The sequence below is a fragment of the Trachurus trachurus genome (genome assembly GCF_905171665.1).
Source record: "Trachurus trachurus genome assembly, chromosome: 18".
Taxonomy (NCBI): Eukaryota; Metazoa; Chordata; class Actinopteri; order Carangiformes; family Carangidae; genus Trachurus; species Trachurus trachurus.
Window position 1 is genome coordinate 6,295,335 of NC_139909.1, and position 13,536 is coordinate 6,308,870.

The following is a 13,536-nucleotide window of genomic DNA, read 5'->3' on the forward strand; positions in this document are numbered from 1 at the left end:
AACTGTAGGAGCTCAGAGAAAGACGAGGACAGAAAGGAACCGGCAGCTTGTCATCTGCCAGAAATATCAAAAACACAAATTAAATTTAAAAAGAGGAACTTGTCTGATCTTGTGTGACTGAAACAACCTCTTTGCTTCAGCCTCAAAATAAAAAGCCTCAGCTGTTCAAACCCCAACGTATGATCCTCCATGATATCACATGATAATGCTGAATTTTCTACTGAAATCATGGTATTAATTGGAGGAAAATTACATTAGAGCTGATTAGTGGATCAGTTGATTAAAAGAAAATTAAGTGGCAACTGTTTCTGATCAGTTAAATGATATTTTTAGTTCAGTTCTTTTGGTTCCGACTTCACAAATGTGAAAGTTTGAGAGACGTTTGTTGGTAAACACGGCGTGGAACAGCACCATGGACAAGATACAGGTGGGCGGGGCCTGGTGACTGCTCTTTTTTGTGACATCACAAAGTCACAGGAAGTCCTGACAGCAAGTTTTAAAGAGATAGTTCAACATTTTGGCAAATTGGCCCATTGCCATAATCCCTATAGTCATAGCAGTAGGTTCGTTACCTTTAATTGTCGGTGCAAGCTATTTTTAGAACGGCGGAGCAGAGTCCCAAGCTGCTCAGAGCTACACTACGGAGGCTCATGGGATTTCTTGGTTTCCCTCATCAAAGTCATCAAATACACAATCCAACAACTCCACAACGCTCTGGTGGACAAGTTGTGACCTGCACATTCACCACGCTATGAGATAATAACACAACGTTACCAGACAGAGTTGTTTTAGAGGGGAATTCATGCAAAACCGCTGATGCGCGTTGCCTTCAGGGACAGTTTTTCATCAAGCAGTCTCTGTATTTCCCTCTAAAACAACTCTGTGTGGTAACGTTGTGTTATTATCTCATAGCGTGGTGAATGTGCAGGTCACAACTTGTCCACCAGAGCGTTGTGGAGTTGTTGGATTGTGTATTTGATGAGTTTGATGAGGGAAACCAAGAAATCCCATGAGCCTCCGTAGCGTAGCTCTGAGCAGCTCGCGGCTCTGCTCCGCCGTTCTAAAAACAGCTTGCACCAACAATTAAAGGTAACGAACCTACTGCTATGACTATAGGGGTTATGGCAATGGGCCAATTAGCCAAAATGTTGAACTATCCCTTTAAGGCTCAGTTTCTGAGTTTTGATAAACATCTACCTCCCAGGTATATTGTGCAAGATAAAAAAAAATTAAAAGGTTTGCATATGTTTTTGTGTTGAACATAAGTCATTCATTCTAAATCACAATTTACATCACATTAGACTGAGCTTGAACAGAAACAGAGGATTTGCATGTCATAGAGGAACAGAGTTGAATAGAAACACACACACCTGAGTTAACCAGCTGAAGGTTAAACGGTGATAAGGGAAACACAGAGAGACAGAGAGAGAGAGAGAGAGAGAGAGAGAGAGAGAGAGAGAGAGAGAGAGAGAGAGAGAGAGAGAGAGAGAGGGAGAGACAGAGTGGTGGAGCCGGGTTTTAAAGGTCATTGAACTCCGGTCGGTTCAGCATGCAAACACTCGGCTGCCCAGGAAAAAAAAACTTGGACGAGGACGTGGAAACTCTCTGAGGGAGCGAGCTCCATGTTTTTACTAACAAGTGGTGTCCAAATAGCCAAACAACAAAAAAAAAATCTGTGTGTGTGTGTGTTGGGGGTCAAAGGTCACAGCTGCTGGAGGAGGAAGTACAAACACAGCATTCTGTAGAACGACCTTCACAGAGATGCACCGTGTTGAAAACGTGAAGGATCTGTAGCGTTGATCACTGTGAATGTGATGAGGAGGATGTGACTCATCCACATCCTCAACTCATCAACCCACTGTCACACAGGACAACCATCACAGCTCACACACTGAAATGAGGAAACCTTTGATATTTCTGATTCAAGGACATTACTCGATTACTATTTTTTATGCAATTTGGAGAAATTGAAGAATATTAACTGAACTTATTGTTTTGTTTTATCATGTTTTTGAGCTGAAACATCTTGCTTGTTACTGTAATGTTAATGTAATCATCATTAAACTAGGGCTGTCAGAATGAACTTCGCTAATCCAACAGAATTTAAATAATTTTAAAAATGAGGTGGAAACTGACGTCCGATCGTGTGCCTTCCACAACGATGCAAATTAACGTAGTGCGCCGCAACGTTCGTGGAAGTAAACATGTTGATAAAACAAACTATTTTGTCGTTGTTGTGCCACGTAGAGCTGCAGCTTCACATTTACAAGCAGAGTTTTTGTAACTGCCTGGATTGCAGACCACTTGCGTGCCGATCCCAGATCAACTGTGATCCGTTGCATACTTGTAATATTTTGATTCCCCTTCTTGAAGTTTTATTTTGAGTTGGTAAAACTTTAAGTGTGTTGCAAATGTTACATAACAGATTTGGATGGAATGCCCTTTAGTGGACACAGGACGTAATAATAAGCTGGAATAGGTGTAATGAGTTAAAGAAAACAAAAAAAACATTGTAAATTTGAATACAAATTGAATATTTAACATAAGAAGCGTTAGAAATTCAAATTTGATGATTTGGGAGCAGACTGACGGCCCTACATTGAATTAAAGGGACAACGAGGAGTTTGGATTTGGTTATAAAAAAGCCTCATATTAATGTGGATGAATCTACGTTTCCACTTGTTAATGGGCCCATTTTCGATAAATATATCATTTTGTCTCTGTCGTTATTTTGTTATTATTATTAGTGGTGGAAATGCTGGGCGAACCGACCAGCGTTTCCTTACTTTCGGTTTCACGGACGCTGCCCGGCGGGTCATGGGAATAACGCCGTCGAATCGCTGTTTATGGTCGGAACTACGACGGTATGTGATCGTCTTCGAACCTCTGACTTTAATTCTTGATGAATGAAAACATTCTTGGCAAGACGTCCGTTTCATGGGAAATGTAGTGTGAAAACACTTTGCTTTCCAAAACTCCTCATTGTCCCTTTAACAGAAATAAGAAAATAGTGCAGCACAAGCAAAATGAAGCTAATGCTACTCAGCAGGTCGTAGTTCCTGAATGATTTTCTGTCAGTTCTCATTGTTTCATCTTTCAACTTGAACCCAAACTTCACTTGTGTCTTTGTTGTGTTATTATTCAGATCTTTATTGCAGAATCATGGTCCATTTGGTCCGTTACAATAAGGACAATAAACTTGGTGACAGGTCCTGGACCAGCTCAGCGTGGATGTAAACAAACCCCCAAACACAGAAGAGCACCGAGCGGAGCACCGAGCGCCGAGCTGAGCCTCACGCCCCAGAAACACTGACTCACCCTCTATCAGCCAGAGACACACAAACACAAACACACACACACACATAACGAGTTTCAGCCAAGTGGTTATGTCACGACGGGGCGTCTGAAAGCAGCTGGAGCTCTGAGGAAGGTGCAGCCGTCAGTAATGACAAAGAGCAGAGGACACGCCTGCACACGGCTTCCCTCACAACTAGGGATGTCATGTCACCATTATACATTTTCTTGGAACGATTAGTGTCAGAGAAATAATCACGGTGTTAATGATTATCACGATTACTATGCATTCATTAAAGCAGAAGTAAGCGATCCGGTCGTTTTGGCTAATGCTGCGTTCCAGGCAGGCTTTTGAAACCGTAAATCACAGCTTCAAGTCACAACTTACGACTTTGTAGCGTTCCAGGCAACCCACTCGTGTTTTTCCGACCTGTTTTACCTGTGAAAGTCACTATAACGGCCACTCGTAACTTCTGACCCGTGAACTCGTACCAGATCAAACTGGTACGACTTCACGGGTCGGAAAAACACGAGTTACGGGTTGCCTTGAACGCACCATAACGTCTTGTCAGCCGATGGAGTTAGCAGCCCCCGCCCTCGTCATGGATCTATTGGTCCTCGTCCCTACGTCACCACATTCACGCGCATCCCTTGGCTGCACACACAGAGAGGACCGCCCCTTTATGCCGTTCTCTCTTCTCATTGGATAAAAACTGTAGGATACGAGAAAAGTTTTCTCTTCGGCTCAGAGCAGAGCAGAGTGACTGACAGACTCGTGTTTCAGTCCAAACACTCTATGTAAGTGATTGCTGTCGGAAGATATAACTATTTAAGACTTATATTAACACAAAAATATTGCTTACTTCTGCTTTAATTTCACAACACTATGAATGTGTAAAATTATCAAATATAGTCCAAATATAATGACATTACTCATTGTTTACACAAAATATTTCAAGTATCTATTAATATTAGGGCTGGGACTTTAACGCGGTAATTACGATTAATTAATTACACAAAAACATTTCCCCTGGGGGTTAATAATTGGTCATATATTAATTTAATATATGACCAATTATTAACCCCCCAGGGGAAATGTTAGAAATATTTGTGTTCATTTTAATAGTTTTTTGTTTTGTTTTGCTTTTTTTTAAAATTAGAAATGACACACTAACATTTAAATTCCTACCAATTCAACGTTACGCTTTTTTTTTTTTTTTTTTTAACTGGCTTTTTTTGCCTCCCTTTCTTTAATTGTCCCCCCTCCTTTTTTTTTTTTTGCTCAGCTTTATTTTTCTTTTTTTCCCCCTAACTTTTTTTTTTCTTTCTTTTTTTTTAATTTGGATGGCCCTAATACTACGAAGGAGTATTAGTTACGTTAGTTAAATGGACCAGTATCTGTGCATTTACCTTTATTTTTGTGCACATCTGCCGATATGGTTCCAAAATCATCTTTTTGGGAAAGTGACAGTATTTAGGAATCTTTACGATTAATTAATTGTGAAAACCTGTAGCGTGCAGCGTGCGGGAAGGTTCAGCACTGGAGCGCGGGAAAGTTTGGCTGACCCTGCCCCCCCCTCTTCCCATGTGAAGAGTTACAGTTGAGCCGAGACAGGAAGTCCTCGGCTCTCTGTTTGTCTCGGTGGAGAAGAGGTCGGAGGTCGTCTGAAGACATCGACTCTGGAGCCGCTGGGGATTCAGACCCGCTCAGTCTGAAGCCTCGGCTTCTTCTGATGCGTTCAAGGTCTGCTCTGGTCTTTAAGCCGACACATATGAAGCTTAAACCACAGTGGGTTTCAAAAACTAGACATCATTCAATCCCACACAACTTTATTCCACAGCTTGTCTTTGACAAAACTCTGAATACTTTGAACAAAACCAAATGAAGATCTCTTTTCCAAAACGCGATAAACGCCAAATTTAAAAAAAATGAGTTTGTCACGCCATTTTGCTGTGTACTGAACCTATTCACCTATTCCCCCCCCCCCCCACACACACACACACACACACACACACACACACACACACACAGACACACACACAACTCAGTGATGTTCTCTTTCTTTCTTTCTTTCTTTTTTGTACGTTGGTTTTTCACGACAGAAACCATCAGTTTTTGTTTTTTTAAATGTGGATTTATAGCCTTTTGAAAAAAATAAAAATAAACTGAGTTTTTAATCAACAATATTGTTGTTCAACATGTTCAGACTGAGCCAACAATCAATTTAATAGGATAAATTGAATATTAACAAAATGGGTGGGTCTAGGTAAAAAATTTAATTTTCTGGAAAACTATTAAAATGGATTTATAGCGTTTTGGAAAAGAGCTCTTCAAATATAACGTGATGTATTGATGAAAATGTGATTGTTTGCAGCGTAATGTTGCATTAAATGACATTTGATGCCATTTTATCTAACAACAGAAAGGAAAAGTCTCATTAAACTGGTGTGTTTGAAGACATTTACCTCAGTCAAATGCTCATCCGTCCAATACTGTACTGTTCTACACTTTGCCCAAATAAAGAGAGTGTTGATGTAAAAAGTATGGCATCAATCATTGGTTACCAAGGAGACCCTTTTATCAGTCTTGTTGAGTCCAATCGACATGTTTGATTTAGGCTACTATCTGAAAAGATTAAGACAAAAAAGAAACCACACAATCTGAACTTTTGTGAAGTTTTGGCAATATTCATAAAAAAAAAAAATCAATTATCAATGTTGACACAAAACCATGACCACTGCACTAACGTAACCTCAACAACAACTCGTCCTTCACCCATTTCTCATTCAGATTAAGTCATTAATTCAACCCAACTTTATCACTAAACCATCACAGAGCAGTATCTTTAGTGACCTCAGATACTAAGAGTCCACCCAACGTTTATTTCAAAAGCAGCAATAAAAAACCGTGTTTCCTTCCTTGTATCTGACCATCTGAATCGCTCTGAGGGTTTCCCGTAACAACCATCAACACCATCAATCAATTAAGCAATAAAACTTCATCCAGCAGCCTGATATCAGCTGGAGACGGTGAGTCATCGTCTCATAAGGACTGAACTAACATTTCTGATTTATGACCCGCAAATGTATTTTTTAAATGACCAGTAAGGTGAGAGGCATTACAAAAGTGAAACATTCACCACAAACACAGATGACGAATGGATGGAAGTAGCGCTCAGGATGCTAATGCTAATAGAACACCGACCCGCTGATGGCGCGATATTGGAAATACAGGGCTCAGAAATTCTGCACTTCATCTTGATGTGATCGTTAATGTTTACAGAAGATTTATTTTTGCAATACGTCCAACAGCTGTTGAGCTATTTCGACTAAAAATAGGGAAAACAAAGCCAGAAAAGTTAGCAACCGAATCTAAAGGCACTGGCTCATAATCTGGAGTTGGTCCCTGGGCGCTGCACCGCGGCTGCCCACTGCTCCTCAGGGATGGGTTAAATGCAGAGAAAGAATTTCACTGTACTAGCTGTATGTGACAAATAAAGTACCTTTACCTTTACCTTTTTATCTGAAATTAGCGGATCGATGTACCATACTTTCCGGACTATAGAGAGCACCTGAGTCTAAATTCTAAAAGAAAATACGTATATAGGCCGCAGGTTTTCATGTTGTACCATGATTTTACACAGAAAGACAGTAGGGAACTGTGCAAGTCCACTCACTTTTCCGCTGTTTTGGTTACGCTCCTCTCGCCCATGTGCATTTATTTACAACAATGTCGGTGAAAAATCAATGAATGGAGCGGTGGATAACATTACATAACATATACGATGTTACGGCACGTGTGTTTGATTACAGGTTACGGAGCGCGTTTGTGTTGCGGTGTGCAGAGACTAGGGCTACCCCCGACCAAAGATTTTCTTGGTCGACCAGTGGTCGTCATTTATAGCGATTAGTCGACTAATCGCTGCCGCTGCCCTACCCGCTAATTGCTAATAACCCGAAAACAGCAGTGACACGTGCTTTCACGCCGGAGTCTCCAAACCAGTCTGTCTAAAAAAAAAAAAAGTAGGGACCCGCCGTGCTGTGTAACCACAACAACAACAACAAAAAAACTGACAGCGAGTGAGTGTCACGACTTCCTGTATCTGGCCCTTCAAAATAAAAGCCCCATAGCCTTTCATATACAGTTAAGTCATATTGATTTTGACTTAATTTTGACAAGACACGGCTCCAAATGTTAGTTGTTGTTTTTTCCTGCGACCAATCGACCAATGAAATCTTGGTCGGCTAATGATTTTTTGGTCGACCAGTGCTTGGTCGACTATTTGGAGGCAGCCCTAGCAGAGACGAGAGCTGGGACACCGGTGCGGGGAAAAAAGTAGTGGCTTATAGTCTGGAAAGTACGGTAGGTATCTGTGGCTGCACGGATTCTGAATGATCTTTGAAGGAAAAGTTCCTCAAAGGTGGTTTTTTAAGACCGGATTTCCTCTGGTTCACTGAGCTCACACCTCTGTTTCCAGCCCAACACTGCAACACAGTGTCTGGGATTACACAACAAATGGCATCAAACAGATCATAACTGGTCCTGTGATCAGTTTATTTACAGAGCAGTCGGTCAAATCACTGCAAAACCCATTGGATATTTGGACTGGTCTTCGTTTTAGTCATTTTCAAAGCTAAAAGTGACACAAATGTGCTTGATCCAACTCCTCAGATGTGATTATTTGCTGTTTTTCTTTGTTTTCCATCAAGATAAACTGAAGATCTGCATTGAGTAGGCCTATATTCTGACATTTTATTAACAAAACGACCAATCAACAAACACATAGAAAACAACTGGAGGATGAACAGATAATGAAAACAATCACTGGTTTATTTATAGAGCGTCTTGTTGTGCTGCACATCGTAAAAGCCTGATGGATCGGTGGTTGGTCTATTTCAATCTGGAGACTCGCCGCCACAGTAACTCACTGTGGGACGTCCTGGGAGACTTCATAAAAAGACATCGGCCCCAAGGAAGCAAATGTTACCGGCCAACAATGAACCGTCTTATCAACAGACTGTGGAAGCTTTGTAAATAACAGAGTCAGCTGAGCAGCAGCCTCAGAAACCATTACACAACTTCTACATTACATCAGGCGCATTTCTCTGATTCGTGATGAAACTTTTGTCGTCTCAAAAAGAAAAAAAAAGGAAGTGGACATGAGAACAACACGACTGTGATGAGCCAATAAGCCACAGACGAGTTCAGCAGCCGCCTGACGTTGTCCAAAGTGTCGGGATTTCACAGCAGCACAATGTCGTCTATTGATGACAAACGGGAAAAAAGTGACGGTGGGTTCACAGATCAGGACGCCGCCGCCGCCGCAGGTCTGAGTCCAGACAGGGACGTTTGTTTCCCTGGACGACCTTTTTCACCGCTCTTTCATGGAACTAACTATCCACTTCAACCAAATGCCCACGAGCAGCAATACAACCAGACGAAGGCATGACGCAGCTGGACTCCAACAAAGGCTGCAACATTCTTACTTCTTATTCTATACTTTCCATGGGAATTAATGGGAATAAATGAGAAATTTACAAAATTGAAGGTTGCCCCTTGGGGTGGGAGGGTATATTTTACTCAACATTCATGTTTTTGTTGTTCAGTAAAATAAATGATTGTTAATCATAGGGCTGCCCCCAAATAGTCGACCAAGCACTGGTCGACCAAAAAATCATTAGCCGACCAAAATTTCATTGGTCGATCTTTGGTCGGGGGCAGCCCTAGTTAATCAAGGCCGTAACCATGGAGTCAAAATTGGGGGGGACCAAATCTCTCTCTTTAGATATTTATATTATACTTTATATATACCGTTCTTTCTGGACTATAAGCTGTTACTTTTTTCGCCCGCCCCGGTGTCCCAGCTCTTGTCTCTGCACACCACAACACAAACGCACTCCATAACCGTAATCTTTTGTTTATGACGGTTAAGACTACACAAACACACACGCCAAGTTATCCACAGCTCCATTTTTTGCCGGCTTCGTTGTAAACAAATACTGTCTTTCTGTGTAAATATCTCATGTTACAACATGAAAACCTGACGCTTATATTCAAAGTGCGGCCTAGATATGTATTTTCTTTTCAAATTTAGCTGGTGCAGCTTATAGTCAGGTGCGCTCTAGAGTCCGGAAAGTACAGTAAATTCGCTAACACACATATATTTGGGGGGACATTTTGAGCATATTTGAATTTTGGGGGGGATGTCCCCCCCCCAATGTATATGGTAATTACGGCCTTGTTGTTCATACAAGAATTAAAACTTGATAAAGTTCTACTCACGAATAAATCTGTTGAAATGTCATGTGTTTTAATTGTATTATTTTGCATGTATATGTCTGCTTATGACAAAACAAAATGTATGTTTGGATATGATACAGTTTGTTTAAATTACCCCCAATTTCCATCTAATTCCCATAAATTCCCATTATTCCCATGGAAAGTTTCCAATTTGGAATATTTCCCAAATTCCCCAGCTTAACTTCCCATGGAAAGTTTCTGGAAATTTACCGTAAATTTACTGGAAATTTTCCACCCCCTTTGTAACCCTAGCTGCAACTATGCAACATCATTAATTATCATGTTATTTAAACTAATGTATTATTGATTGACATAGATGCTAAAGGAAATCTACAGCTGCAGCCAGATGTTATTTTCTCAACTAATTGCTTTGGACTGTTTGGATTTTAGTGTCGGACAATAAATACCAGATTTACCAGCACGAGATTCACTTCATTTAGCTGGGTCTGTGGTCTAAACATTAAAAGCAGACGGCCAAGAAAACAAAACAATGAACTGAAAGAAGTTAAAAACGCTTTCAATTCTTTGATCTGTTGCTCGACCATAAAAGTATTTACTACGGCAGCTCTGCGGTACCAGACGCCGACACAATGAAGTCGTCAACATCCAAACAGCCGGAAATACCGGTATTAGATTTGCACGTGAATGAAACAGCTACCTGGCAACCTGCATGACTGACATTTTCGGTTCAACGCTCATTTATCAAAACGACAGCTAGTTGAATAATCTATTGGTTTGGTTGGGCGCCAGCAAACTGATGGAGGAGGTTTCTGCACAAAGCTAAACTTTTCAAGATGGCGACGTTTCACAGACTCAATGATTTTAAGGTGAGACACAACAGGTGAATAGGGTAAAAACATTTAACTAACATATCACCATGAAACTTCCCAAGTTTATCACTTACATTAAGACAAATATTTTTTGTATTACAAGTTTTGTCAAATGTTATGTTTAAATATGTAAATGAGACAATATCTGATGAAATATGCGCTAATTTGCATTTCCAGAACAGAAATCTGAACAATGGATGAAGCCACTTTCAAAATTCTTGTTTTATTTTGTTGACATATTAGAATCAGAAGTTTTTACAGAGGAGGATTTTGGATATCTCTTTTTAATACCATCACCAACCCTAAAAAATCTAATTTCGCCCGGTTTTTAGGAATAAAATGTTGTATAAATCAGGTTGTGAATGATATATCAACAATCCCCTCTGTAAAAACCTTCTGAATATAGACAGGGATAAAACTGGAAGGTTTGGTGTCTGTAAGTGCTGCTGAAGTGGAGATTTATAGCTCAGAGTCTGAGGAAGAACTCATTTTGAGAAAACGGCCTTTAAAGACTTGTACTGTAAAACTCAATAGATTGTTAATGTAAATCGTACTTTTACGATTGGTTGCGGATACGGAGAAAATTACAATTTTTGAAGCCTACATCATTGTTCAGGAGAGAGAGAGCTTTACAATTATACCTGACATGACATGAGTCAGACAACAGACACAATTTTTGGTGAATTTAGGAGAAATCTACTGACGAAAGAGACAAAAGGAAGTAAAATAACCACCTTAATGTGGATTTTCTACCATTTCTTTAGACTTTTGCATTAAAAAACAGTGTTTTTGCCTGTAGTGTCTCCGTCTTGCCTTCAGCAGATTAATCAATAATGAAAATAATCATTAGCTGCAGCCTTGATGTGGACTGGAACATAACACAGTAGCTATGTGCCGTTACAAAGTTGTTTTTAGCGTTGTTGCTCAACACATCCCATCATGCACCATCAATCTCCATGTCAGGTACAACAGACATGTCTGTCAGCCTGGCTGCTGCAGCTGCCGGGTGTCAGGTGTGTGTGTGTGTGTGTGTGTGTGTGTGTGTGTGTGTGTGTGTGTGTGTGTGTGTGTGTGTGTGTGTGTGTGTGTGTGTGTGTGTGTGTGTGTGTGTTGTTTTAAGCAGCCACTTCCCCTCCCGCCCACCTGGGACAAACAGAGCTGACAGGCTGGCAGCCAGTCCCACAGGTAGACACACCTGAGATGAGAGCCGGCCAAACCAGAGGGCCAACGACACACAAAGACACACACACACACACACACACACACACAGACACAGACACACAATGCAGCTACTGACTTCACCTCTGTAAAACCATCATCATACACGTCTGATTGGACATTGTAGCCTACAGTTAGTTACACCACCAATGATAAAAAAAAAAGTCATAAAGTCACTGCTGTGCTGAGCAACGACGACAATGTAGGTCACTGAAGACGTAAGGTAGGAATATCAGACACACCTAATGCTTTAGTGTATGGGTGCAGTCCTAATACAGCCCATAGTTAACTATATCACAACACGATAAAATTCATTTAAAGCCAATAAAGTAGCTAATCCAAGAGTGGCAATAGGAGTCCACAGACTAAGTAGGCTATATTTAGGAATATAATGGCACTATAATGTAGATAGAAAGGCTGTTTGGAGTACCAGGATTGTAAATATGAGTCACTATGATAATAATACAAGCAGCCAAGTATCCTCCAGACATTATATACACATTCAGCTCATTGTAAACTCCAACAGACATACAGTAGCTACATTAAAGAATCAGATGAGAGCACTGGACAACTGCATCTTATAGCCTATTAAGTAGAAAAGTAAAATTTCTGTGAATCAAACACCAAGAGGTGACTGTAAATCCAACTTGAAGCACCACCAACACAATCTAAATCACCATATAAGTTCTGTATAAGAATAAAATAGAGCTATATAACCCCATTTAGTCACTATACTCTCACTAAAGGGGCCTCTGAGGGGAAATAAACACAACAAAGTCACTGTGAAGTATTATTAACAGCATAAGATGAGTATATGGGGCCAAAATAAGAGAAATAAACACCTTAAAGTCACTATAATCCACAAAGTAGACTAAAGTTGTATTTCAAGTCATTATATGGAGTAATAAAAAGCACCAAGGGATAAATCAAAAGTAAATAAAAGTCAATGTAGTGTGCCACGCATTCATAAAAAACACACCGAGTCCCTAAATCATTATCATACAGACATTTCTAATCTACACGCCGAGACTGGTTCACTTGAATAGCTATAACGACTGCTGGACGTGTCTATATCACGTTTTCACTTTGTATTTGCATTTCAGATGTACTGTAGTAGGAAACGGCCTGTGGCTACAACACAATGTGCCCTCCGGTGTTGACAAACTGGTTTGGTTTGCTCGTGTCGTCGCTAAATAAAATAAAATGACCGCAAAAAAACTAAAACAAACACCTAACAAACCGACTTTGGCGTCCACCTTTCCACTTACCTGCATACCAGGAACTTCCATGGTTACTTGTTAGTCTGAACGCCCTGTTCCTCCTCCAGGTTGGGCTGCGTTTTCCTCCTTCTTCTTCTACTTCTTCTTTGTTGTTGCTTTCTTTTTAATCCCACTTCGAATTTACCAAAGAAGAAAAGTCCAAAAACGTCGTATTGTTACGTATCCGATGGAAAAGGCGGTTAGCTTTGCAGTGCAGGAGTGTAAAAAAAAAAAAAAAGAAGTGTCGAAACGTACAAACTACAAACACACACGTCCTGAGAGACTGTGTGTGTGTGTGTGTGTGTGTGTGTGCAGTAACGAAAAAAAAAAAAAAGTGTTGAGCAAACGGAGGATGACGAGGTGGTTACTGCCCACTTCAGGGGAGGAGCGACGCTGTGTCACTTTTTTTTTTAAACACACGAGGATATTTACTGCCACCTTTTGTTTTTGTGGTGTCAGTGTTTCTGTACATCTAATTATATATAAATATATTGAAAAAATAAGTGATAGAAATGTTAGAAAGCTAAAAAAGAACTAATTTGAGGCTCATGCTGCCTTCAAATGCAACTCGTAAAACTCAACTACATTCATTTAAAGGCGTAAGAGGCAAGAGGCTGAAGAAAAAATAATTTGA

General features: G+C 40.3%; 1 protein-coding gene across 3 annotated transcripts in view; it reads right to left on the reverse strand.

The window, feature by feature from the left end:
* The window catches only part of stk26 (serine/threonine protein kinase 26), a 40,483-nt gene extending 27,295 nt beyond the window's left edge, over positions 1-13,188 (reverse strand). For all 3 annotated transcript variants that reach the window (XM_083993362.1, XM_083993361.1, XM_083993360.1), the window contains exon 1: positions 12,912-13,188. In XM_083993362.1, coding sequence (XP_083849488.1) covers positions 12,912-12,932 — 21 coding nt within the window. In that variant the 5' untranslated portion in view covers positions 12,933-13,188. The remainder of the gene's footprint in view (positions 1-12,911) is intronic.
* Positions 13,189-13,536: the final 348 nt, after the last annotated feature.